This window comes from Henckelia pumila, chromosome 4 (genome assembly GCF_033568475.1).
Source record: "Henckelia pumila isolate YLH828 chromosome 4, ASM3356847v2, whole genome shotgun sequence".
Taxonomy (NCBI): Eukaryota; Viridiplantae; Streptophyta; class Magnoliopsida; order Lamiales; family Gesneriaceae; genus Henckelia; species Henckelia pumila.
The window spans coordinates 148415898-148438955 of record NC_133123.1 but is presented as its reverse complement, the minus strand read 5'-3'; the positions used below and the strand labels follow the sequence as shown (position 1 = coordinate 148438955).

The window sequence follows — 23058 nt, the reverse complement described above, 5'->3', positions numbered from 1 at the left end:
TATCCGCATACGTTTATCATATAGTTTAGGTTTGAGAGCGAGAAAGTTTGGTGTATTGTTAGTGTATCAATTTCTTTAAGGTAATACTATAATTATAATTTCCATAAGAAGGTATAATAATTTTTATACTAATGTGTAACAATTTTGTAACTGTTAACATATGGGCCGCATTTTTTTGTTAAGGTGGCAAAATTTACTACTCAATTCAGGCCCAACATTTCTCGGTACCCCAAGTTTAGTTTTTCTTAAAAGTTTAATTAAATTTAAAAAAACTCGTGTGTGGTTTATTATAATTCGATCTCAAAAATAAAAAAATTACTCCAAAACCAAGGGAGTGTTTGCAATCACTAAAAATAAGTTTTTTTAAAAAGTTTAATTAAATTATAAAAAAAAACTCATGTGTGGTATGTTATAATTCAATTTCAAAAATGAAATTTACTCCGAAACTATTGTAAGATAAACTATAAGTGATCGGCTACCAAGCTCCAAGGTTTCTAATTCTATACTCACGAGTCCAACACCCAATTTTTTTTTTTTTTATCAGAGATATTTTTATTTTGATAATAAAAAGATAGTGTGTGAGCAGCAAATATTATACGAAATACAGTATTATTTCACCATCTACCAATCAGCAAAATGGATCCATTTTTCAAGAGGGTATCGAGAGAAAGATAAGATCAAATAATGTAAATACAATAATTACATAATTTCCATTGTTATAATTCGTATTTGATTGGGTTAAATATACCTAGACCATTTACACTAAGGTCAATTTGTTTTTACCCCAAAAGAAGTAACGGAACCTATTTAAACCTCAAGCATAATCTTTAATTCCTCACAGTCAATATCAATAAATTAATCATGACTAGATTGCGGAAATGTAACATCCAAAGAGAGAAGAAACCTTATCCCAAAATGTGTTAGTCCGAGATTTACCAGACAGCAAGCGACGATTATAGGGTCACAAACAAAAACGAAGTATGAACCAAAACATGTTCTGTTTTCACCCCAACTCGAATCCGAGGTTTATTAGGTAACAAGTGAGGATTATAGTGTCACAAAAACAAAAACCAAGTATGAACCAAAACATGTTCTCTTTGCACCCCAACTCGAATCCAAATTTCGACGAACAAAGCTGGATTAACCAGATTCGTCGAGCCTTCGATCAAGAAGACGATCTTGAAGAAGAATCTGATATGCCAGTCTCCATTTTCAATGTCCCCAAGTCCCTCATGCTAAGCAGCTCCGATTCTTATATCCCACAACGAGTTGCGATCGGTCCGTATCACCATTTTCGTCCCGAGTTATATGAAATGGAAAGGAACAAGATCTATGCTGCTAAAAGATCGAAAAGGCAGCTACAAGCCCTCAGATTTCAGCATCTTCTTTACCATTTGATCAAGTTAGAGCCCATGTTTCGGGCTTGCTACCAAAATTATCTGAATTTCAACGGCGAAACTCTAGCATGGATGATGCTGGTGGATTCTTGCTTCTTGCTGGAGTTTCTCCAGGCATATGCTCTCAAAGGAGATAGGATTCTTACTAGAGCTTCATCAAGAGCGTCGCCGCCGGGCCGACAATCGGCAAATCATGATTATGCTATTGTTAGGGACATGATAATGCTCGAGAACCAAATCCCATTGTTTTGTTTAAGGAAAGTGTTGGAATTTCAGTTAGGATCATTAACCATTGAAGCAGATAACAAGCTTCATGCTTTGCTGATCGGGTTTTGCAAAGAGCTTTCGCCTTTCAAGAACATGATCCAAGAATTGCCTGATTCTCATCAGGTAATGAATTGTGTCCACTTGCTGGATTTGTTGTACCATTTGATCGTACCAAAATACGAGGAAATTACATCAGCTGAAATCATGTTAGAAATCGAGGAGCAACAAACAGAGGAATGTGGCAAGAAGGATCTATGGAAAACCATTTCGAAATTTAAGACAGGCCTTGTGAGATTGATCAAAAGAGTATTGGTTTCAAAACCAGCGCACTTGGTTTTCAAAATTCCCTGGAAAATCATATCCAATCTTCCCGGATTTATAATTCTCAGGCAGCTGGAATATATTTGTTCCTCACGAGATAAAGAACGAAACGGCGTCGAAAACATAATTAGCAACAACACGAACATGCCTCCAACCATAGAGGAAATAACAATCCCATCTGTCACAGAACTCTCCAAAGCTGGCGTGAAGTTCTCAGCAACAGATGAAGGGATTTCGAGTATCCGGTTCGACGTCGAATCGGCCACGTTTCATCTCCCAACAATCGTTTTAGACGTCAACACAGAAGTAGCCATAAGAAACTTGATCGCCTACGAATCCTGCACCGCAACAGGGCCGTCGGTTTTGACACGGTACGCGGAATTAGTAAACGGTATCATAGATACGGAAGAGGATGCGAAGGTTCTTAGAGAAAAAGGCATCATTTTGAACCATTTGAAGAGTGATGAAGATGTGGCTAGCTTGTGCAATGGGATGACCAAATCTGTTCAACTGACGAAAGTGCCCTTCTTGGACAAAGTCATTGAAGATCTGAATGTGTGTTATAACCAGAGTTTGAGGGTCAAGATTGGGAAATTCATGGCACAAAATGTGTATGGTTCATGGCAGTCTCTGGCTTTAATGGCTGCAGTAATGGTGTTGAGTTTAATGAGTTTCCAAGCTTTTTGCTCAGCTTTTAGATGTGCTCAAATGTTTAGAAGATAGAAGAGAGGAATTTATTTGTAGAATGATTTTATGAATCATTCAACCAATTATGGATAAGTTATTTATTATTTAATATAAAAAATATAATTATATGTTATTAATATATATATACATATATATTTTATATTTATATTTATATTTATATACCAATATATATATATATTGGCGGGACGGGTTCAGGACTGATTTGTTCAATTCCGGAACCCACCTCCGACCCGTATGTAGACCCGTTCCACCGGGCTGGGTTTAATGCAAAGTCAAGTTTAGACCTGACTCATTGTCATCTCTACATTTTTTTTTGTTGTGTAATTAATATTATAATGTTGATATGACAAATCATAGATTATTAAATCTTTTATTAAGATAATATTTTTAAGATATGTTTAACTAAACCGAATTAAACTTACACACAAAATTACAAAATACATTTAAAATTATTTGCGACGAAAGATAGACTGAGATGCACGGTATGCACTTGAATTAAATAATGTTAATGCTACCATAATGGTTTCATTCATTGGGCTGATAAATATGGGCTGCGCCATAATGGTTTAGGGATGCTCTGTGATCTCTGTGATCTCTATTCTCTCCTCCCTTACACATTTAATGGTTGGTTCTTGCAAACAATGAGATGAGATGGAGCTATCGTTCTATTATTATTATTATTTATTATCCTTATCGACTTAGGAACACATGAGTCATGACTATGGTTGACATACCGGATCAAAATACCAAGTTTTCGGCATATCGTATCGAAACTTTTTTGATATACAAACTTTTTTTTGGTATACCAAATATTTTTTTCAGTATCTATACTGTATCAATATGAAATTTTTCCGTACCAAAATTTCATAATTTCGGTATCGATATTGGTATGAATTTTTTTCATACCAATATTTTCTATACGGTATACCGAAAAATCACCCCTAGTCATGACGGGACCCGTCGGACAAAGTTATTTCTTGTTGATTGAATTCATTAAAAAATAACGTTAGATCAATATCATTTTTTAAATTATTCATCGGAATCTTAACGTAAAAAATACATGTTCTTCAGAAAAATCTAACTACATATGTCCTAAAAAAATCTAATATTTCCTAAAGATCAAAATCTTCCCCAAATTATTAAAACTCTATCATTGTTACTTCCCAAAACCTAATCAATTAATGTTATCTTCTGAATTATTCATCGATACCGTAGTGCAGAAGCTACATATATCTCTATAGAAATGTTTATGAGTGACCGAAGTCATTTTAATCAATGTTTTTGGAACCGGACCGGACCGGCCGGTTCGACCGGGAACCGGTCGGTTCTCCGGCCCGAACCAACTCCAAAAACCGGAAAACCGGTCAAAACCGGTCAAGAACCGGAAAACCGGTTCAATCGGTTGAACCGGTTTTCCGATTTTATTTTTTTTTTTTAAATTTAAGATTTTTTTTATTTTTAAAACTTTAAATTTATTATTTATATATATATATATATACATTATTATTTAGAATTTTTACTTTATTTAAAAAATTATTTTAATAATTATTGTTTTTTAAAAATTAAATAATTTATTATTTAAATAATTTATAATTATAATTGTTATTTTGAATATATTTAAATGTTTATTTAGTTTTCAAAATATGTTAAATATATATTTTTTTGTCTATTTATATAATTTTTGAGTTTTTAAAATTTAAAATATATTATTTATTATATTAAATTATATAAACGATTTTCCGGTTCGACCGCCCGGTTAAAACGGTCCGACCGGTTGGACCGTTTTTTCCAGGTAAATCGGTTCGATCACCGGTCCGGTTATAAAAACACTGATTTTAATAATGTCCCATTAGTATTTTTCGATACTGTGACGTAAAAGCTACATATATCCTTCAAAAAATGCAATATTTATAAGAGATTGAAATCGTTTAATATACCAAAACTGATAAATGCTACTTCGTAAATTATTCATCGATATCGTGGTGTATAAGCTACATATATCTCTGAAAATATCTTTTTCAGAGACCGAAGTCAGGGGCGGTCCTACAGAAATGAGACCCTGAACGAAGATTAAAATATGAGGTCTCTTATATTAGCGTTAAAAGTTAAATACAATTAATCTATAAAAAATTATCTTTCGTATTTTGTAATCATGAATTCTCTTGAAAAAATTACAATAAACTATCAAAATTCACAATAAGGTGAAAATTTAATTTATAAACAATTAATTTAGCTATTCAAAGTTAATTAAACAAAAGCCTCAATTTTTAAAATTAGGTTTCAAAATTCATGCCCCAGCCCCAATCCATGAATTTTCAACCTCTACATGAAATTAACAACGAATATTAGCATCTAACATGAATTTAAATTAAATTGAACAACTAATTATAAGTCAAATTTTAGTGCAACTAGAGGCAGATAATGATTCACTCGATTCTCGAACAACTCAAGCTAAGAACTCGAGGCTTGAAATGTCGATGATCACGAAATACGATGAAGAGCGACAGTCGACGTCAAACAACATCAGAACGAGAGATAATAAACCTAGTGTAGATTGAATATACATGTTTAAGAGGCAGTTTTGTTTTAGGTATTCTTCGATTTTTTATAATAATAATTTTAATATAATATTTTTTATATAATTAATTGATATTATTAATACATAATAATTATATATATAATAAATTTTTGTTAATAAATTGGGTGGGGCCTTGGGCGAGGGCCCTGTACGCCTTGAGGCAGGACCGCCCCTTACCGAAGTTATTTTAAAATATTAACGTCAGATCAATGTCATTTTTTTTATCGATATCGTGAGATCAAAATTACATGTATCTTTAAAAACAAAACGATATCCCAAAATAAAAATTTGATCAAGATCATTTTAAAATTATCTCTTGATATGAGATATAGTAAATAATATTATATTTGAAAATATGTTCGTATTCTACTATATAGATACCATTTAATTTGGATTCGTGTGATCCAGGTAGGATCTTTCCCTTTTTGCAATTTTGACCCAAACTAATTCAAACAAAAATACCCTAAACACCAAAACCCTAAATTTTTGTTGGTTCCCTCCCTTGCCAGCACCCAGCTACAGTATAAAGTTGGGATCTTTTTCCTTTCCTCTCAGTATTTCTCTCTCTACCTTTCAATTTTGCCTTCCTCTCTAATTTTCATCTCTCTTAGTTCAATTACAGTTGAAGAAAACGAAGAATAAACAATGGAAGTGGCAAATCTTTACCCTGCTCCTGCTGTTTTGAAGAAGATGATTTGGGTTTCTGTTGTTCTTCAGGCACTTGTCACTGCTCAAAGCTCTCTTCTTTTACTTATTTTTCTGGTATACTTTGTGATCCTTTACTTTCTTTTTTGAATTTTTGTTAAGTTCCTTCATTCAGGTGCTGGAGGTTGAGTTGTTCTTTGCGAAATTTGGGTTTTCATTGTTTTTTGTTTATCAATGGGGTTGGGATATGGGATCTGTGACGAATTAAAGATTCCTGTGTTGAAAAGATACAACTTCGCTATTTTCTCATGCATCTTGCTTTGGAATTCATTCTTACTTTTAGAATTTAAAGTGATTGGACTCTTGGAAGTTGGAGCAGTCTCAAAAGATTTTAGCTTCTTGCAGAGGATGTTACATTGTTTTTGTCTTGGATTTGTTCCATATCATGTTGAATTAATCTGCTCTGGCGGTTGTTTCGATGGAAAATGGGAAGCGAAATGAAAATAGAATTGAAGTCATAATCATAATCTGTTTGAGTACATGTGTTCTTGTTTTAAATATGTCTAAAACATAGCAGACAGTTGATCTTGCTATGGCTTCCCAGTGCTGATCGGGGTGATACCTCGGGTTTTGATTACAAGTATAACATCACGTGATGGCGTAGTTGCATGCAAGTTAAATATATACACACTTGTTGCATTAAGATATAGTCATGGGTTTAGTAAAAGCCTCGTGATGATTGGAAAATTCTATTCAGTAAAACTCCTCAAAGATTCTTACATGTTCCTTCCCTCATATTGTTGTGACTCCCAATGGAGTGTTATGAATTCTTGGTATGTTTTGTGAAGTGTGATAATCCCTACCTTCCTTGTTTATCTGTAGGTCTTATCGCGAGTTTATTTATGACATATGAAAGGAGTAAGATAATAAATTAGACGATCGTATGACTTTCCATATTGTTAAATGGATGTTTTCTCCAGTATTGAATTACTCTCTTATTTTTTGGTTCGTGATATAACTGTCGATCACTTGATAAAGGTTAAATCTTGTCCGAAATTATGACACGTGGCTGAACTAGGCTGTAGAGAATTAAATGTAGACGCTTACTAACGAATGTGTGATACTTGTTTCTAGATCTTTTTGTAGATATTTATTTCCGGTTGATATTCGCCTTCTTTGAAGGCTCTGTTGAAATTTATTTTTTCTGTATTGGGGAAAGTTCAATCATGTGAAAGATCCGATTTTTCAATTTTATTTTTACTTCGAACAAGCATGGTGATTAATTGAGTGTTTAATTAACCAAGGAGATAATTTTCTTACTCCTAGTGAGAAACTGATGCAGGGTTTAGATTTTGGACATTTAGCTGAATCCAAAATTCAAAAACAACCTAGAAGTAATTAAGATCTATCAATCAGTTCATGGCATGAATCTTTCTCCTGGTGCCGACTTGTTAGAGAAAGTTGTTAACTCGGTTTCTCTGCATTCCTTTGTATCATTAACGTGTTATGATATGGATTTTTCAGAGTGGAGCTTCTCTTCATGATGTCGATGTGGTTCCACATCTCTTAACTACCAAAGAACGGTATGTTTTCGGTGCTTGTCTCTAGACCTAAAATGGTAGATTAGTATTAAATTCCTACGCCACGTGTAGATTCCCATTCAGCAATCTTTTGAAAGAGGCGGGAGCAGAGGAAAACAAAGATGCCGCTGAAAGTGATGATGGCGAGGAAGATGATGATGATGACGATGCCAACAATGATGATGATGACAATACTGAAGATGATGACTATTCTGGAGAAGAGAGCGATGACGATGGAGATTCTGATGGTGGGGCGGGTGCCCGTGGAGATGGAGGAGACGACGATGACGAGGAGGAGGACGACGACGATGACGATAATGAGGACGACGACGACGATGAAGACGACGAAGATGACGAAGAGGAAAACGAACCACCTTCGAAGAAGAAAAAGTGAGAAACATCATCTAGTTTCTCTATGTTTCAATTAGGATCATTCATATTTACATATCTGGGCATGTTAATTTGGTATGACTACATCTGCTACAATGGTTTGGTGTTCGTCATGTAGTCGTAGGCGAATCTGCGGTTAGCGTATGAGTATATGGCGAACATTCGGTCTGTTGCAGAATATTTCAAACTATGCTACTCACATCCCAGCTTAAAGTAATGGTTGAAATCGCCCATTTATATTAACTTCGGTGTCCTGTTTTGTGTGTGTGTGTGTGTGTGTGTGTGTGTTTTTTTTTGTTATTATTTAGTTCTTGAAAAAGTCAATCATGGCAAATTTACTCGGAGTAAGAAAATTCCTAGTATAAATTATATATTTTTTTAAAAAAAATCTATAAATACAGTATATAACGAAAATCTTGTAAAAATAAGTTTTAAAGTTTTATAATCCAAACAAAAATATTTATACAAAAAAATTATGTATATACACGCGTGATTGTTGCCAATGGTCGCTAGTTTTATCATGTATACTAAGGTAGTGTTTGAGAGAGCTTCTAGGAAGCATTTCTCAGTTTTTTCTTAATAAAATTTTGAAATTTTGTGAAATTTTGTTGACGAAAAGCTGAGAAGTGATTTCTAGAAACTCTCCCAAACAGTACCTAAGTCCGTTTGGATTAAAAAACTGGAAGATAAAAAGTTTATTAAAAAAGAAGAAATTTTTATGATACTTTTTCAAATACTTTGCTGTTAATTAAAACATTAAAAAAAACACCAATAAGAAAATTATTTTTGTTTATTTATTTAAACACAAAATTATTATAAATTACTTTTAAAAATACTTATAAATACAACTTAAAAAAAACCTTTTTGAAGCAAAAAAACTTATTGTGTAAATTAAAATATGGAAATTATAGATGATGGATTCAATGGCATAGCCTAACCACCAGGATCGGCCCAATTCAGTCTAAGGCCTTTCAGGCCCAACTTAAATTTGGGTGAACGTAGGATTCAGGCCTAATAGCATTCCACCCCTTGTGAAATTTTTATATAACACAAAATCCCCTATAAAAATTTAATTAGCTATTAAGTCTTTTACTTTTCAAAAAATTAGCTAAAATACCCTTGCGTCGGAAATTGTACTTACATGCGCTGGAAGTGAGATTTGTCATGATTGTTTTTATTTTTCATTACCTCACATGACAAAAATACCCTCAAGTACTTGAGTAACTATTTTGTTAGTGGGTTTTTATTTGTCCAACTATTTAACATATGATTTTTGAATTTTATTATTTTAAAATTTATGAAGTTGAAAAATACTACTATTTGAAACAGTGAATTCATCAACTTACTAACCAAACATGTTATTTTTATTATTCTGTAATTTATAAAAATACATAATAAAAATCATTGATTATATTAGTGATAAACTAAATAAAAAATTAATATTCACAATAATAATTATTAATATTAGTAATATTTGAATACAAGATAAGGGTGCTTAAAAATCAAAATAAGACAAGTTAAAGAAATTTATCAAAATAAAAAAATATATAATTAAGGAAATTTTAAATTTTTTGAAATAAATTAATATTAGAGTTAACATGATACCTTACATTAGAACCGGAGTATTTGGGTATAATTTGATTTTACATTGTTAAAAATTTGATCTAAAACAAATATATCAATTATGCTTAAAAAAAATTTCCATAAAATTCTAATAAATAATTAAATGAATAAAATTATTATGAAAATCTATTAACTTATAATGAATGAACATATTAATAAAAATTCAAAACATATTTATCATGTCAACCGAAAATTTTAATTTTCAAATCATTTATCATGTCTGTCATAATTTCTTTACCGATATTTACTAATTCATTAATATAATTACTATATATTCATATTATATATATACATTATATATAATATAATTTATTCAAAACAGTATACGAAATAGGGCTTAAAATCAAATAAAATGAAGTTAAACTGATCATTGATAAATATAAAACTTTATAATTGAGAAAATTGATTTAAAAAATAAATAATTATATATATATATATATATATATATATATATATATATATCATCTTGAATAATAACAATATATGGTTAATTTGAATCACTTGAGAGATAAAGAAATGGATTTTGTTTATAAGATTAATTGAATAGTTCTTTAAATTTGCTAATGTTATTATGATTTTATTAATATTTTCATTTATTTAATATTTTCACATTATTATTACTACGATTATTAATTATATTTCATATTATTAATTAAAATAATATGTTCGGTTAGAATGTTAGTGAATTCACTGTGTTCCGAATAATCATATTTTTAAAATTTATAAAATTTAAAATAATACAATTAAAAAATCATATGATAAAAAATTGGACAAAGAAAAATACACTAACAAATATTATGCTTAATGATTTAGGGGTATTTCAGTCATTTGAGGTAATAAAAAGTAAAAAAAGCATGACCAATTGCATTTCAAACGCGTGCAACACCAATTTTCGATGCAGGGGTTTTTAGCTAATTTTTTGAAAAGTGAAGGACTTAATAGCTAATTCATTTTTTATAAGGGGTTTTGTGCTATATACGAATTTCATAAGGGGGCGGAATGCTCCGTATAAATCCATGGCGGAACATAAGTTCCAATAAGTTTCAGGTGAAAGAGAAGAGGGAAAACGAATTTTATTGATTCAGCGAGAGGGGGAATCGAAGGCGGTGGATCGTTCCTTGCGTCTACAACCTGAGTCATGGTAATCTATCCCTTCTATTTTCACTCTACTTTCTCAAACTGAAATCTTTTCAGTAGAAATTGTTTGTTCTATTCAAAGTTTGAAACTTTCTTCGTTAGGTGTTGATTTTTCGAGGTCTCCCGACTGGCGTGGTTTTTCTTTTACATATTTGATTGGGAAACTCGCAATCTACTTTGCCATGCTTGTGTAATTTGGTTTCATGATTAATAGATGTGTATCAGTGTTCCGAGACGATTTTATTATAATGATTCTGTTTTCTGTTTGTGAAGATTGTATTATTATTTGCCTGAGGTTTTACTGGAATCCGAGTGTGTTGCATCTGATTTTCATGTTTATTTATTATTGTAGTTTGTTATCTATATTACGACTTGACTGTTTAGGGTTCAAATTTTCAGGACATGATAGAAGAAGATGATAATTATGTTGAATATGTACCCGTGTCCAAGCGTCGGGCATTGGAGGCTCAGAAGATTCTGCAGCGAAAGGGAAAGTCTTCTCCGCTTGATGAGGAGATTGAGAAGCAGAAACTCGTCGAATCCAAGCCGAGTTTGCTCGTGAGAGCCTCGCAGCTCAAGAAAGAGCAGCCGGAGATTACACAAACGGAGCAAATCGTACAGCAGGAAAAAGAGATGATCGAACATCTATCAGATAGGAAAACTTTGATGTCTGTTCGGGAGCTGGCGAAAGGCATCACTTATTCGGAGCCATTGTTAACTGGGTGGAAGCCACCCTTACCGATTCGGAGAATGCCAAAGAAGGCTTGTGATGCCATTAGGAAGCAGTGGCACATTATTGTGGATGGAGATGATGTTCCACCGCCCATCAAGAATTTTAAAGATATGAGGTTTCCAGAACCAATATTAAAGAAGTTAAAGTCTAAGGGAATTGTGCAACCGACCCCTATCCAGGTTCAGGGGCTTCCGGTTATTTTGTCAGGAAGGGATATGATAGGGATTGCTTTCACTGGATCTGGGAAGACGTTAGTCTTTGTGTTGCCGCTTGTTATGATCGCTTTGCAAGAAGAGGTGATGATGCCAATTGCTTCTGGAGAAGGGCCGTTTGGATTGATCATTTGTCCTTCTAGGGAACTTGCTAGGCAAACATTTGAAGTTGTGGAAGAATTTCTTGAACCAATGAAAGAAGCTGGTTATCCAGAATTGCGACCTTTGCTTTGCATTGGTGGGGTTGATATGAAATCACAACTCGATGTCGTAAAAAAAGGAGTTCACATTGTAGTTGCTACACCAGGGAGGCTCAAGGATATGCTAGCAAAGAAGAAAATGAAACTTGATAATTGCAGGTTTATTTTCTTCTCTCCATTTTCTTTAGAATTCTTCAGGATTTGGTTTTGCTTATGTTCACTTTTCTGTTTTGCATTTTAAAGTTAAATTTGCATTGATGAATTTTTGCATCGACTAGTGTCGATTAGTGTTGGCCCAACCATTACCGATTCTGCACTTGCCTTCAAAATCATAAAACCACGTGATGGTCATTATTTTAAAGTTCTCTTTTCACCTCTCCAAACAATGTTGTTGCTGTGTTGTAGAAGTTTGTCTCTGGTACATCGTTCCTGTAAATCTCTGTTACGATTTGGAATTACAATTTAGAAATGCATATCTGTTATGGAAAATATTTTAACCTTGATTATGCTTTTTTTTCTGTTATAAAATACATTCTAGGCATCAGTTTATGGGTTTTATCTGATAATATAACGCTTGATCTGATTGTGTATCTTGACCCTGAAAATATGGCCTGACCACCGGTTGGAATGAATGGACTTAAATATGGTTTAGTTCGTTTTGATTTTGTTTGAATTTTAATTTTCAAAAGAAATATAAATTTTGAACGTGTAGTAATCAGAGTAGTTAAATTTAATTATTAAAGATTATATTGCAAAGTATCATGAATATTTAAAGAAGTTGACGTCGTCGTCGTGTTTAGGTAGCAAGATGAGAATTTAGCTATCTATTTGATACTTTTTCAAGATATTCATCATCATCATCATGATGTTACGAGCAAGATGAGAATTTAGCTATTTACTTGATACCTTTTCAAGATATGTTTAGGTAGCAAATTTGATTGTCTAAACAGTATATTGGGCTTATCCGAGCCTTGTGCTTGTACTTTTGAGAACGTTGAAGCAGTTAGATTGTTACAGTTGAAGCTGATAATGTATGATGCCTGTAGTCCTGTTTGAATGATTTCAAGTACATTTTTCCTTTAGAACTGTGTTTTTCTTCCTTACACAATTATGAAATAGATCTGAACTGGCCGCATGGTATTCTGCAGATATCTAACTTTGGATGAGGCCGATCGCTTAGTTGACTTGGGCTTTGAAGATGACATAAGAGAAGTCTTTGATCACTTCAAAGCGCAAAGACAGACCCTGCTTTTTTCAGCTACAATGCCCACAAAGATTCAAAATTTTGCTAGGAGTGCTCTAGTGAAGCCTGTAACTGTGAATGTTGGAAGGGCCGGAGCAGCTAATCTTGATGTGATTCAAGAAGTGGAGTACGTGAAGCAAGAAGCAAAGATCGTTTACCTACTTGAATGTTTGCAAAAGACCCCACCTCCTGTTCTGGTGTTTTGTGAGAACAAAGCGGATGTGGATGACATTCATGAGTATCTTCTTCTAAAGGGAGTAGAAGCAGTTGCAGTTCATGGAGGGAAGGATCAAGAAGAGAGAGAATACGCCATCGCAACCTTTAAATCTGGCAAAAAGGATGTTTTAGTAGCTACGGACGTGGCTTCCAAAGGTCTCGATTTTCCCGACATCCAGCACGTCATCAACTATGATATGCCTGCTGAAATAGAAAATTATGTTCATAGAATCGGAAGAACGGGCAGATGTGGGAAGACGGGAATAGCGACAACATTTATCAATAAGAACCAAAGCGAAACCACCCTTCTGGATTTGAAGCACCTCTTGCAAGAAGCAAAGCAGAGGATACCACCTGTTCTTGCAGAGCTCAACGATCCAATGGAAGACGTTGAAGAAATAGCTAATGCAAGTGGAGTGAAGGGTTGTGCTTACTGTGGAGGGCTCGGTCACCGTATCCGTGATTGCCCCAAGTTGGAGCATCAAAAGAGCATGCAGATCGCGAGTTCAAGAAGGGATTATTTCGGGTCAGGAGGTTATCGAGGGGAGATTTGACTTATACTCTTGTTTACTCATCTTCAATTCGGACACTCTGTCAAGATCCTTGAGAGTCGAATACAAATGTATGGCAACAATGTCTTTTGTATCATCCTTTTTATATCAAGTACAATTAATCATTCATTTTCTCCCATCTCCTTTATGTTTCTTTACATTTGTTCTTGCGGCATGAAATCCTACAAAATTAACTCGATTATTATGGTTGGACGTCTGCTTTTATGCCCTCTGCTGCATTACTATACTATACTTCCACTTAATTTTTCAGGTGTAAAAATTATACAGTCTACTTCAGAAAACATAAGATAAATAGCCATCCAAATTCATATAAGCTAAATAGGACATGGCAATTAGTCTCAGAATAGGGAAATTAGACGCCATCCAGCTAGGAGAAAATGTGAAATATTGGCGTTTCCGTCTTTGATCTGAGAAGTTCGAAGTATTGTACTGACAATGTTGATATAAGTTGATCAATCTATCAATGGCAAGCTTTCAAATTCTCCAATGTCACAAAGTGTGAAAAATGTTAGTTTTTATATTCGAAATTTTTTTAAGCACACATAGACTTTTTTTTTTTTTTTTTTTTTTTTTTAGCAAACCAGACTTTTATATCACACCAAAAATGTGGGACAATTACATTAAGAAAAAAAAAATTAAGAAATACTCATCCTATCGGATCAGACATAGAAATAGTTTTTCTAGTCAATGATGGAGCCAGAAATATCAATCTACCCGGACTAGAATTTTAAGCCCTTCAATACTTTAATTTTTTTGAATCAAGCTATCCGAGCTAATATCAAATTAATCTAAAATTATTAAAAATTTCAAAAAAAATTTGTGCCACCCGGACTAAAGCCCGGGTGACAATATATGTGGCTCCGCCACTGCTTCTAGTAAACCTTATTGTCATGATTCTGTAAATTTGCTCTTTAGAATATATTGCAAGATAATCATCTCTTGAATATATTGATCTTCATTTCTATGATTATCATTAAATATTTGAACTAGGCCAGCACATGAGATGAGATTCAAAAGACGTTCCTCTTACAAAACTTCATTTCTAAAAAGGTTGAAATATATTATTACAATCAACACGTGTCTTCATTGTCTCCGCTTACTTACTTTTTTAACATTAAATATCTCCTCAAAAATAAAATATACACGTCAAGTGCTCAATAGTCAGTCCTTGTGTTTAAACCTATTTACTCCAATATAATGGAAAATATTGTTCAAAGGACCCATTAAAATTTTCATTTTGACTCTTACAATCGAATATTCGCATCAAGGTCTTTATCTCCTCTTTGGTCTTTGTTCATTAGTTTCATATGGATCTATTACATTATATTATTATATTTGCAAAATATCTAAGAAAGTGTCCAAATTGGTTGCTATCAGAGAAGGTATTCGTATGGTACGAGAGCGAGGGTTGGAAATTCATGAAATTATTACTCATTTTCTTTTGGCGATGCAAGCAATCACCAACCCAAATGAGGATCTCAGCTATAATGGAGATATTGCATCCGACATCAAACACTTTCTCGAGACAAGACCTACTATCAGATTATTTCATGTTCGACGCTTAGAGAATATGGTTCCATACTCTTTAGCTTATTTTGCTATTTCTTCCCCTTTTCCTTTTGTGTGGGAGCTTGGGAATTTTCCATCTAGGCTGGTAAATATTGTAACAAATTTTAATTCTCCAAATTAATAATATTGCAAGTTTTTTACTGTCAAAAAAAAAAAAAAGTACCACAAGGAAAAATTTAATGATGTACTTGGATTAAAAACCAAGATAATTTAAAATTAAATATTTCTACTCATATATTGAGTCTATTAAAACAAACCAGGATCTCACATATGATATATATCCACATCTGAATGCACTCTTATTACGGTCCTCAGAAAAAGGTCTGTCTCATTTCACGTCAAGATACACAGAAGCCTAAAAAAGCAGCCCAAATCATCATAATTCCAATGTGCTCCAACAAGGCAAGAAACAATATAGTTGAAATATCTAAACAAAATATAGAATTAAAGAAGTCTATGGATCCTTGTAAAAACAAAATTAAATGTCAAAATGAAAACTAGTGAACTAGCTGTTTGTAACATGGATCAAAACAAAATCTAACATCCAATTTCGATACCACCATGGCAAAAGCATGGATTTTCATCATCATCCTTACCCTCACAATCATAATAATAATCATATAAGAAAGGGGACTCAGACACCTATGGGCTAAACTTAAAACCTTCCATAAAGAAAGTGACAAAATACAAGAGAAACGGGTACAAACTGCAAGGACCAAAACGGATGATGCCAAGACACTCCTTTGCCAACTTATCTGTACTTCATATCTTAAATAGGAGACCACCATGAGTGGCAAAGAAGGGAGCAAACACGAGCGACTCAACAGCCATGAGTTTGATGAGGATGTTGAGTGAGGGCCCTGAAGTGTCTTTAAGAGGGTCTCCGATCGTGTCACCAATGACAGCTGCCTTGTGTGGTTCTGATCCTTTGGGGCCAAGGGTTTTTGCATGCTCTGATGCACCAGCCTGTAGAATAGTGAGGAGGTAAGAAATCAACGACCCTAAAATGTTGAGCTGGTACAAATATAGCCATTTACACTTACTTCAATGTATTTCTTAGCATTGTCCCATGCACCGCCAGTGTTGGAAGCAGAGATGGCAATCTGTGAGGATACAAATAGGGGTAAATAAAAACTGTCAGCAGTCGACAATTGAAAAAATTAGTTAAACAGGGTAACTATAATCCCTTCAGGCACATGACCAGATGCAAGGTGCGGCACTCTGGAAAAAGGAAGGCTTCTAATGCCTGGTGCTTTGAGCTTGCCATCAATGCAAATGTAATGTATTCTCCATTGTCATTCATGGGTTGAAAAGAAATATAGAAATACCGTACATACTTCCTTCCGTATACTTAAAAGAGTTCACAAATATTATCACTTTGTCTAAGTCGCTCTGATAAGGCATGTACCCAGTTTTATAACAAGGCACAAGGACGTGCAAGCTCCATACGCATTTAAATCGTTTCAACAAGAATTGAAAAAACATACCTGGACACCAGAAACAAGAGAACCGGCAAGAACACCAGAAAGGGTCTCGACACCAAATAAGATTCCAACTATCAAAGGAGTAAGCATGACAAGAGCACCAGGGGGTATCATCTCCTTGATAGATGCATCGGTGGAAATCTTCACACAAGTAGCATAATCGGGCTTGGCAGTACCTTCCATGAGACCAGCAATAGTGTTAAACTGCCTACGAACTTCCTCCACCATCTTCAAAGCAGCACTGCCAACACTCTTCATGGTCATGGCAGAGAACCAGTATGGAAGCATGGCACCCACTATTAAACCAATGAAAACTTTAGGAGTCAAAACATCAACAGTAGTAATTTCAGCCCGGCTCACAAATGCACCGAAAAGTGCCAATGAAACAAGTGCAGCTGATCCAATGGCAAACCCCTGAGAACAAAGCATCAAGTTGGATTAAAGTTATAACCATGTGAGTTAACAAGAAAGGCAGATAGATTTTTTCCCCACGCAACAGTACCCAGGCAAGACCAAAAAATGGTAGGTTTGGGAAGTGATTAAAGAGGTTTTAAACTAAACTGAAAGATATTCTACTTTTATTGACTTATCTATTAGTTAGCATAAACATATGTTTAGTATTTATATTAAATATCTTGAGACTTGAGAATGTTTAAAATGAAGCAGGACTCATTGAAGTCAATCAACTGATACAAAAACAAAACAATCTTTCACTTTTTATCAATAGAGACACTCTTAAACATAAAACTTCTGGGTGAGTAGAGTCTCAACACATAGAAATACTTGATAATCATAAAATACTTATTAAATCAATCGTACAATACCAATAGAGCAGCAAAAGAAAGATATAATACCTTCCCAATTGCAGCAGTGGTGTTACCAGCAGCATCAAGGGCATCAGTTCTCTCACGTATTCTATGGCTCATGCCAGCCATCTCAGCTATTCCTCCAGCATTATCACTGATTGGACCATAAGCATCAATGGCCAACCCCGTGGCAATTGTGCTCAGCATTCCCAGGGCAGCTACGGCAATACCATACATCGCAGCAAACGTGAAACTTACGAATATACTAATAGCAATCGCAAAAATTGGAATTATAACTGATTTGTATCCCAAGGCAAGACCGAATATAACATTGGTGGCAGCACCAGTTCTGCAGGAATCAGCAACATCTTGCACAGGGCTGAACAAAAAAATTGAGAAAACCAAGTTATTACAATAAAAGAGCCAAGAAGCAAGATGGAAAATAATGATCAATATGCTATATGTCAATCAGACATGTCAAAGGAATTCCTTGGTGCACCTGTAAGCGTTGCTGGTGTAATATTCAGTCACAAACCCAATAATAAGTCCAGCCCATAGCCCAACACAAACACAGAGGAACAGTTGCCTGGGAAAAATTGCAATGGAATGTCAGACAAATTGGAATCACAACATACGATTATCAAAGTGAAGATAACCAAAGTACAAGACCCAAAAGTAGATTTGATTGAAAGTGGGAACAAATCACATTCTTCAAACATGTTTGTAAACTCCAGGAAACTCAACCGACCCTCAATTTTAATTTCAACAAAAAGAAAATTTGCAACTATGAAGGAGAAAGGGATCCATTTCAATTAAACACCCATACAAGATTGCTCATTCAAAAGAGAATTTGAAGATAGAAAGATAAGATACGAGTAGAAGTAGTTCCATTTTTCAACAGCTGAATCAGTTCTTACCAGTTCTTCACAACTTTTTGGACACCAAAGTTGAAGATGGTGAAGGATGATGGCAGGCAAGTCCAGGTGACAATTGCAATTCCCACAGTCATAAGAATAGTGGAGATAATAAGCTGCTTCTTCAATGCTGGTTCGATTTCATTGACAGCCTTGATTTCAAAAAAGTCAGTAGCAAAAAGGGTTGTGATTAAGCAAACAAGGATTCCCATGGAACTTATAAGCAAAGGATAGCACATTGCAGTGAAGTCATGGGTTATTCCAAAGGAGGATATTGAGGCCACAACAAGGGCAGCGCATGACGATTCAGCGTATGAACCGAAAAGATCAGATCCCATTCCAGCAATATCTCCAACATTATCACCAACATTGTCAGCAATCACCTAACAAGAAAAATTAAGCTGTTAACAATATGTCGCTGCTGTTAACAATATGTCGCTTTTGAAATAGTAATTTCAAATAAATACAGTAACTTACAGCAGGATTTCGGGGGTCATCTTCAGGTATGTTCCTTTCAACCTTTCCAACTAGATCAGCACCAACATCAGCAGCCTTAGTGTAAATACCACCTCCAACTCTCCCAAACAAAGCCATGGAGGAACCTCCAAGACCATATCCAGTAATTGCCTCAAAAAGGCCTTCCCAATCATCCCCGTAGTAGAGCTTGAAAAGATTTATAGTAATATAAAGAACCAATAAACCATTTGCAGCAAGGAGAAAACCCATAACTGCACCAGATCTGAATGCCACGATAAATGCTTTCCCAACACCTTTCCTAGCTTCCAATGTTGTCCTTGCATTTGCATAGGTTGCAATTTTCATCCCAAGAAAACCAGAAGCAACGGAGGTGAGAGCACCAAGCAAGAAGGATACAGTACTGAAGACAGCAGTTGCAAGAGCTGGTTTGCATAACTTCTCCTTGTCATAAGTGCAAGGCTGGCTCTTTGTGCTGAAGCCCTCAACTGAGCCCAGGAAGAGGAAAATCAGGATTGCAAAAGCAACCATGAAAATTCCAACATATTGATACTCGGTAAAGAGGAAAGATGTTGCACCTATTAAACAAGAACAATATATGCCTCAGCTATAACAAGCCAGTTACATTGAATAGGACAATTATATCGAATGCAAAACAACGTGAACAATTGTAAACCACAGAATTTCATACTAGCATGTAGGTCCAAACATTAAATAAAAATTATATGGCAAGCAAATCAATTGTGATCCTAAATTAGCAGCGCTATACAGCATCTTAACTACTTGTCCACTTCAATTTAGAAAACGGATAGAGCAGTTACAGCACAGCTACCAGAAAACTAATCCACAATCAATGTTCTCTGGCTCGGGTTCTTGGATAGCATTTAATTATTTAACTACTAAAGTTTCTCCCAATGCAGTTATTTATGCTCAGATGATTAAATTGTGTTATTTTAGTTAAATAAATAAATGATAGATTGGAAATAATGATGCACCAACATGGACTTGCAAACATTCTTGTATATCAAAATAAAAGAACTCAAAATCATTCGCTTTTCAAGTCTCATGTAAAACTTCATGCCAGTCCAACCAGCATTTCTATCGTGGACAACAAATTATAATTTTAGCATCAGCATATACACAAAAATATCGAAATAATTATTACCCAACCGCGAGCACTTAATAAGCCAACGTCACATGATTCCATTTTCTAGAAAAACCAAACGCAATAAAGAGAAAGCTACATAACAAAGTTGTTGGATGAGACGTCACACAGCACCATATATGGTATACGTGCAGTGCAGTAAATTATAAAGATTCATATATGATGTAGTATAAATGTATAATAATGTATTAACAATTTACTTCACACACTGAGCACTAGTTCAAAAACCAACAAATCCAGTCATTTCTCCTTAAAAATGAGTAGCATTGTCGATAAAATACTTTGGTAAACCTATGAAATGCAATTAAATAATGATGCCACGTAGAAAAAAAATGATAAGATCAAAGTATTCATCATTCCTCAGTTAGTAACATTCATATGTATCCTCTATGTAGGCCCAAAGGTTTCTAATCAGTAAAGCTGCTACCTTTTAAATATGGAAATTTATACTTTCATTAGCTCACATGGTGTTTTTTTCCCACATATCTTAGAAATAATTCATGATGCACCACCATGGACTAGCAATCACTCTTGAATGTCAAAATATAAGGATTTCAAAAAATTAACTTTCCAATGCTCATGTAAAACTTCATGCCAGTGCAACCAACATATCTATCGAGCATCGAGGACAGTAAAAAAATAATTTTCGCATAATCAAATATATTAAAATGCAGAAATAGTTAATGTCCAACTGCAAGCACTTAATACACCCACGTCACCTGATTCCGTCTTCTAGAAAAACTAGTAGCAATACAGAAAAAGCTACATAAAAAAGTCGCTGGACGAGACGTCACACAGCACCATATCTTGTACACATGTGGGGAAGTAAAATATTCTTATTCATTTATGATACACAGATAGTCAGATAGTCAGATTTAGTGTAATACTGTATTAATAAATTAATTCATACACTAAATAAGTTGAATAATCAACAAACCCAGTTGTTTCTCCTTGAATAAGTAGCACAGTCAATAGAATACTCTACACTTTCCAAAACCTTGGTAAACAAAACAACTAGTTATTAAATAATGAGGCCACTTAAAACGAAGCATAATATAATCAAAATATTCACCATTCCTCGGTGCCAGCTATCTAACATTATTTGACTTCCAACCACATTGCACCAACCTTCTAATCGAACCCTATTATACTATAAACTCTAACATCAAGAAGATCCAACAAAAAAGTTTATCCCATTATATTTGAAATAATTAAGAACTCAATACTTATGAAAACGTAAATAAAATAAATAAGTGTGGAGAAGAAATATTATTTCTTTGAATTAATAAGTGTATTATTATACAATATGATTTAATCCTCATTCCGCAGGACACAAATTGTACATACCATATTAGTTTAAGATCTTTCTGACAAACTGTATATAAATTAATAAAACTGAGAGACCTATACATTTGACAATTCACTCATATTGAAAAAGTTCGATTTGGAATCTAGGGAGCATCACAATTCCAAGAATCAAATTTGAAACAGAGAAAAAAGAAAAGCTAAAGCAGTCATCTTGCTAACCAGAATCACTCTACTAAGCAAAAAGCTTAAAGAGGAGACTTCTGTGTAACCAAAGATGAGCTTATAATTTATAATGATGATGATATATCAACAACTCAAGATTTCCTTTCAAAATCTTTAGTTTTTAAGCTCTCCACAGACAAATCGCGCCAAATCCAGCAAGAACAAGAGAGGGGAAACATGATACACACACAAACACACAGAAAAAACTTATATCAAAATAACTAAAAATTAGATCTTGCGGAACCGAAACATTAAAAAACTATTCTGACCCTCAGAGATGGCGTTTTGGATGTCGGCGCACTTATCAACGACGCTTTGGTCGCTCATTCCATCCTCCTCCTCTATCAAGTAGTCATTATACCCATTCTTCCCGTTGTTAGAAGCAGACCCGCCGCCGCGTTCGGGGGTCATCTTCACCTGCGACACCAGGTACCACTGGACGAGCGAGAACGCTATGCCGATGACAGCACACACCGGAATAACGATCTCCGTCCCCAGATCTGGTAGCAACGCCGAAGACACCATTCTCGCCGCCGCAATAACCACCGCCTCCGGAGACTCAAGAATACAAACGTAGAGCGAGAGAGAGTAGAGAAGAAGGAATACAGAGAGTCACGATTTTGGGGAGGTTCTGAAAGAGTGAACGAGGGAATATTTATAGGATAATATCCGGAGACATGGAATGGGGAATCTTAATATGCATGAGAGTCCACCGTAAGGCCAATTTAGAATTTTTTTTTTTTGTTTTAAAAAAAAGTAAAAATAATTTTTGGAATGGTATATAAAAAATAATAATTCAAATTATTCAATTCAATGGATAATTTTACATTTTTTGAACATAATAATAATAATAATAAATAATAATAAATACAAAAAAAAGATGAATGTGAGTAAGATTGGGTCGAATTCAAAGTTTGATTCCTTAGGATCATGCAAAAGAATATACTTAATCCAATCTCTTTATAAATATCTTCTTAACAATATTAACATATTAGGAAAAACGGATAAATCATATGATAATAATAAATAACTTAAATCTACTCTCGTATCCAATAGATTTCAATTTTCGCATAATCTTTTCCAAAAAGAGTAACACTCCTGTGCAACGGTCTCATTCGTGAGACGGGTCAACCCTATCCATATTTATAATAATAAGTAATACTTTTGACATAAAATGTAATACTTTTTAATGGATAACCCATATAAGAGACCCGTCACACGAATATGACCCGTGCAACGGTTGCATACAAATGTTTGCCTTCCAAAAATACATATATTTCAATATTTATCGATA

At 34.2% G+C, this 23058-nt stretch overlaps 4 protein-coding genes across 4 annotated transcripts; 3 read left to right on the top strand and 1 right to left on the bottom strand.

Moving 5' to 3' along the window:
* The first annotated feature begins 1076 nt into the window (after positions 1-1076).
* Positions 1077-2708, top strand: LOC140862020 (putative UPF0481 protein At3g02645). The gene has a single exon (XM_073265025.1). It carries the CDS (start codon positions 1077-1079, stop codon positions 2706-2708), a length of 1632 nt encoding a protein of 543 aa, XP_073121126.1.
* A 3008-nt stretch (positions 2709-5716) lies between these two features.
* Positions 5717-8129, top strand: LOC140866788 (uncharacterized). Its single transcript, XM_073271838.1, has 4 exons — positions 5717-5799; positions 5883-6033; positions 7441-7499; positions 7569-8129. The coding sequence occupies exons 2-4, from the start codon at positions 5917-5919 to the stop codon at positions 7888-7890; spliced, it is 498 nt and encodes a 165-aa protein (XP_073127939.1). The 5' UTR covers positions 5717-5799; positions 5883-5916; the 3' UTR covers positions 7891-8129.
* Positions 8130-10516: 2387 nt separating this feature from the next.
* LOC140865002 (DEAD-box ATP-dependent RNA helicase 35) lies at positions 10517-13930 on the top strand. Its single transcript, XM_073269476.1, has 3 exons — positions 10517-10650; positions 11046-11950; positions 12940-13930. Exons 1-3 carry the CDS (start codon positions 10648-10650, stop codon positions 13802-13804), a joined length of 1773 nt encoding a protein of 590 aa, XP_073125577.1. The 5' UTR covers positions 10517-10647; the 3' UTR covers positions 13805-13930.
* A 1879-nt stretch (positions 13931-15809) lies between these two features.
* LOC140860292 (pyrophosphate-energized vacuolar membrane proton pump 1) lies at positions 15810-22406 on the bottom strand. The gene is made up of 8 exons (XM_073263234.1): positions 22034-22406; positions 19073-19647; positions 18599-18978; positions 18181-18267; positions 17730-18060; positions 16879-17289; positions 16435-16494; positions 15810-16357 (listed from the first exon to the last, which is right to left on the bottom strand). The coding sequence occupies exons 1-8, from the start codon at positions 22287-22289 to the stop codon at positions 16154-16156; spliced, it is 2304 nt and encodes a 767-aa protein (XP_073119335.1). The 5' UTR covers positions 22290-22406; the 3' UTR covers positions 15810-16153.
* Positions 22407-23058: the final 652 nt, after the last annotated feature.

What these genes read in the sequence shown, in the direction of transcription:
- LOC140860292 (XM_073263234.1), bottom strand. Translation starts at nt 22,289, where the DNA reads ATGGTGTCTTCGGCGTTGCTACCAGATCTGGGGACGGAGATCGTTATT. An exon ending in CCAAAACGCCATCTCTGAGG is followed by an intron (nt 19,648 to 22,033) that starts GTCAGAATAGTT and finishes CTTGTTTAATAG; the next exon opens with GTGCAACATCTTTCCTCTTT. An exon ending in CCACTGCTGCAATTGGGAAG is followed by an intron (nt 17,290 to 17,729) that starts GTATTATATCTT and finishes CTTTGTTCTCAG; the next exon opens with GGGTTTGCCATTGGATCAGC.
- LOC140866788 (XM_073271838.1), top strand. Translation starts at nt 5,917, where the DNA reads ATGGAAGTGGCAAATCTTTACCCTGCTCCTGCTGTTTTGAAGAAGATG. An exon ending in TTCTTTTACTTATTTTTCTG is followed by an intron (nt 6,034 to 7,440) that starts GTATACTTTGTG and finishes TGGATTTTTCAG; the next exon opens with AGTGGAGCTTCTCTTCATGA. An exon ending in CTCTTAACTACCAAAGAACG is followed by an intron (nt 7,500 to 7,568) that starts GTATGTTTTCGG and finishes CGCCACGTGTAG; the next exon opens with ATTCCCATTCAGCAATCTTT.
- LOC140862020 (XM_073265025.1), top strand. Translation starts at nt 1,077, where the DNA reads ATGAACCAAAACATGTTCTCTTTGCACCCCAACTCGAATCCAAATTTC.
- LOC140865002 (XM_073269476.1), top strand. An exon ending in ATGAAACTTGATAATTGCAG is followed by an intron (nt 11,951 to 12,939) that starts GTTTATTTTCTT and finishes GGTATTCTGCAG; the next exon opens with ATATCTAACTTTGGATGAGG.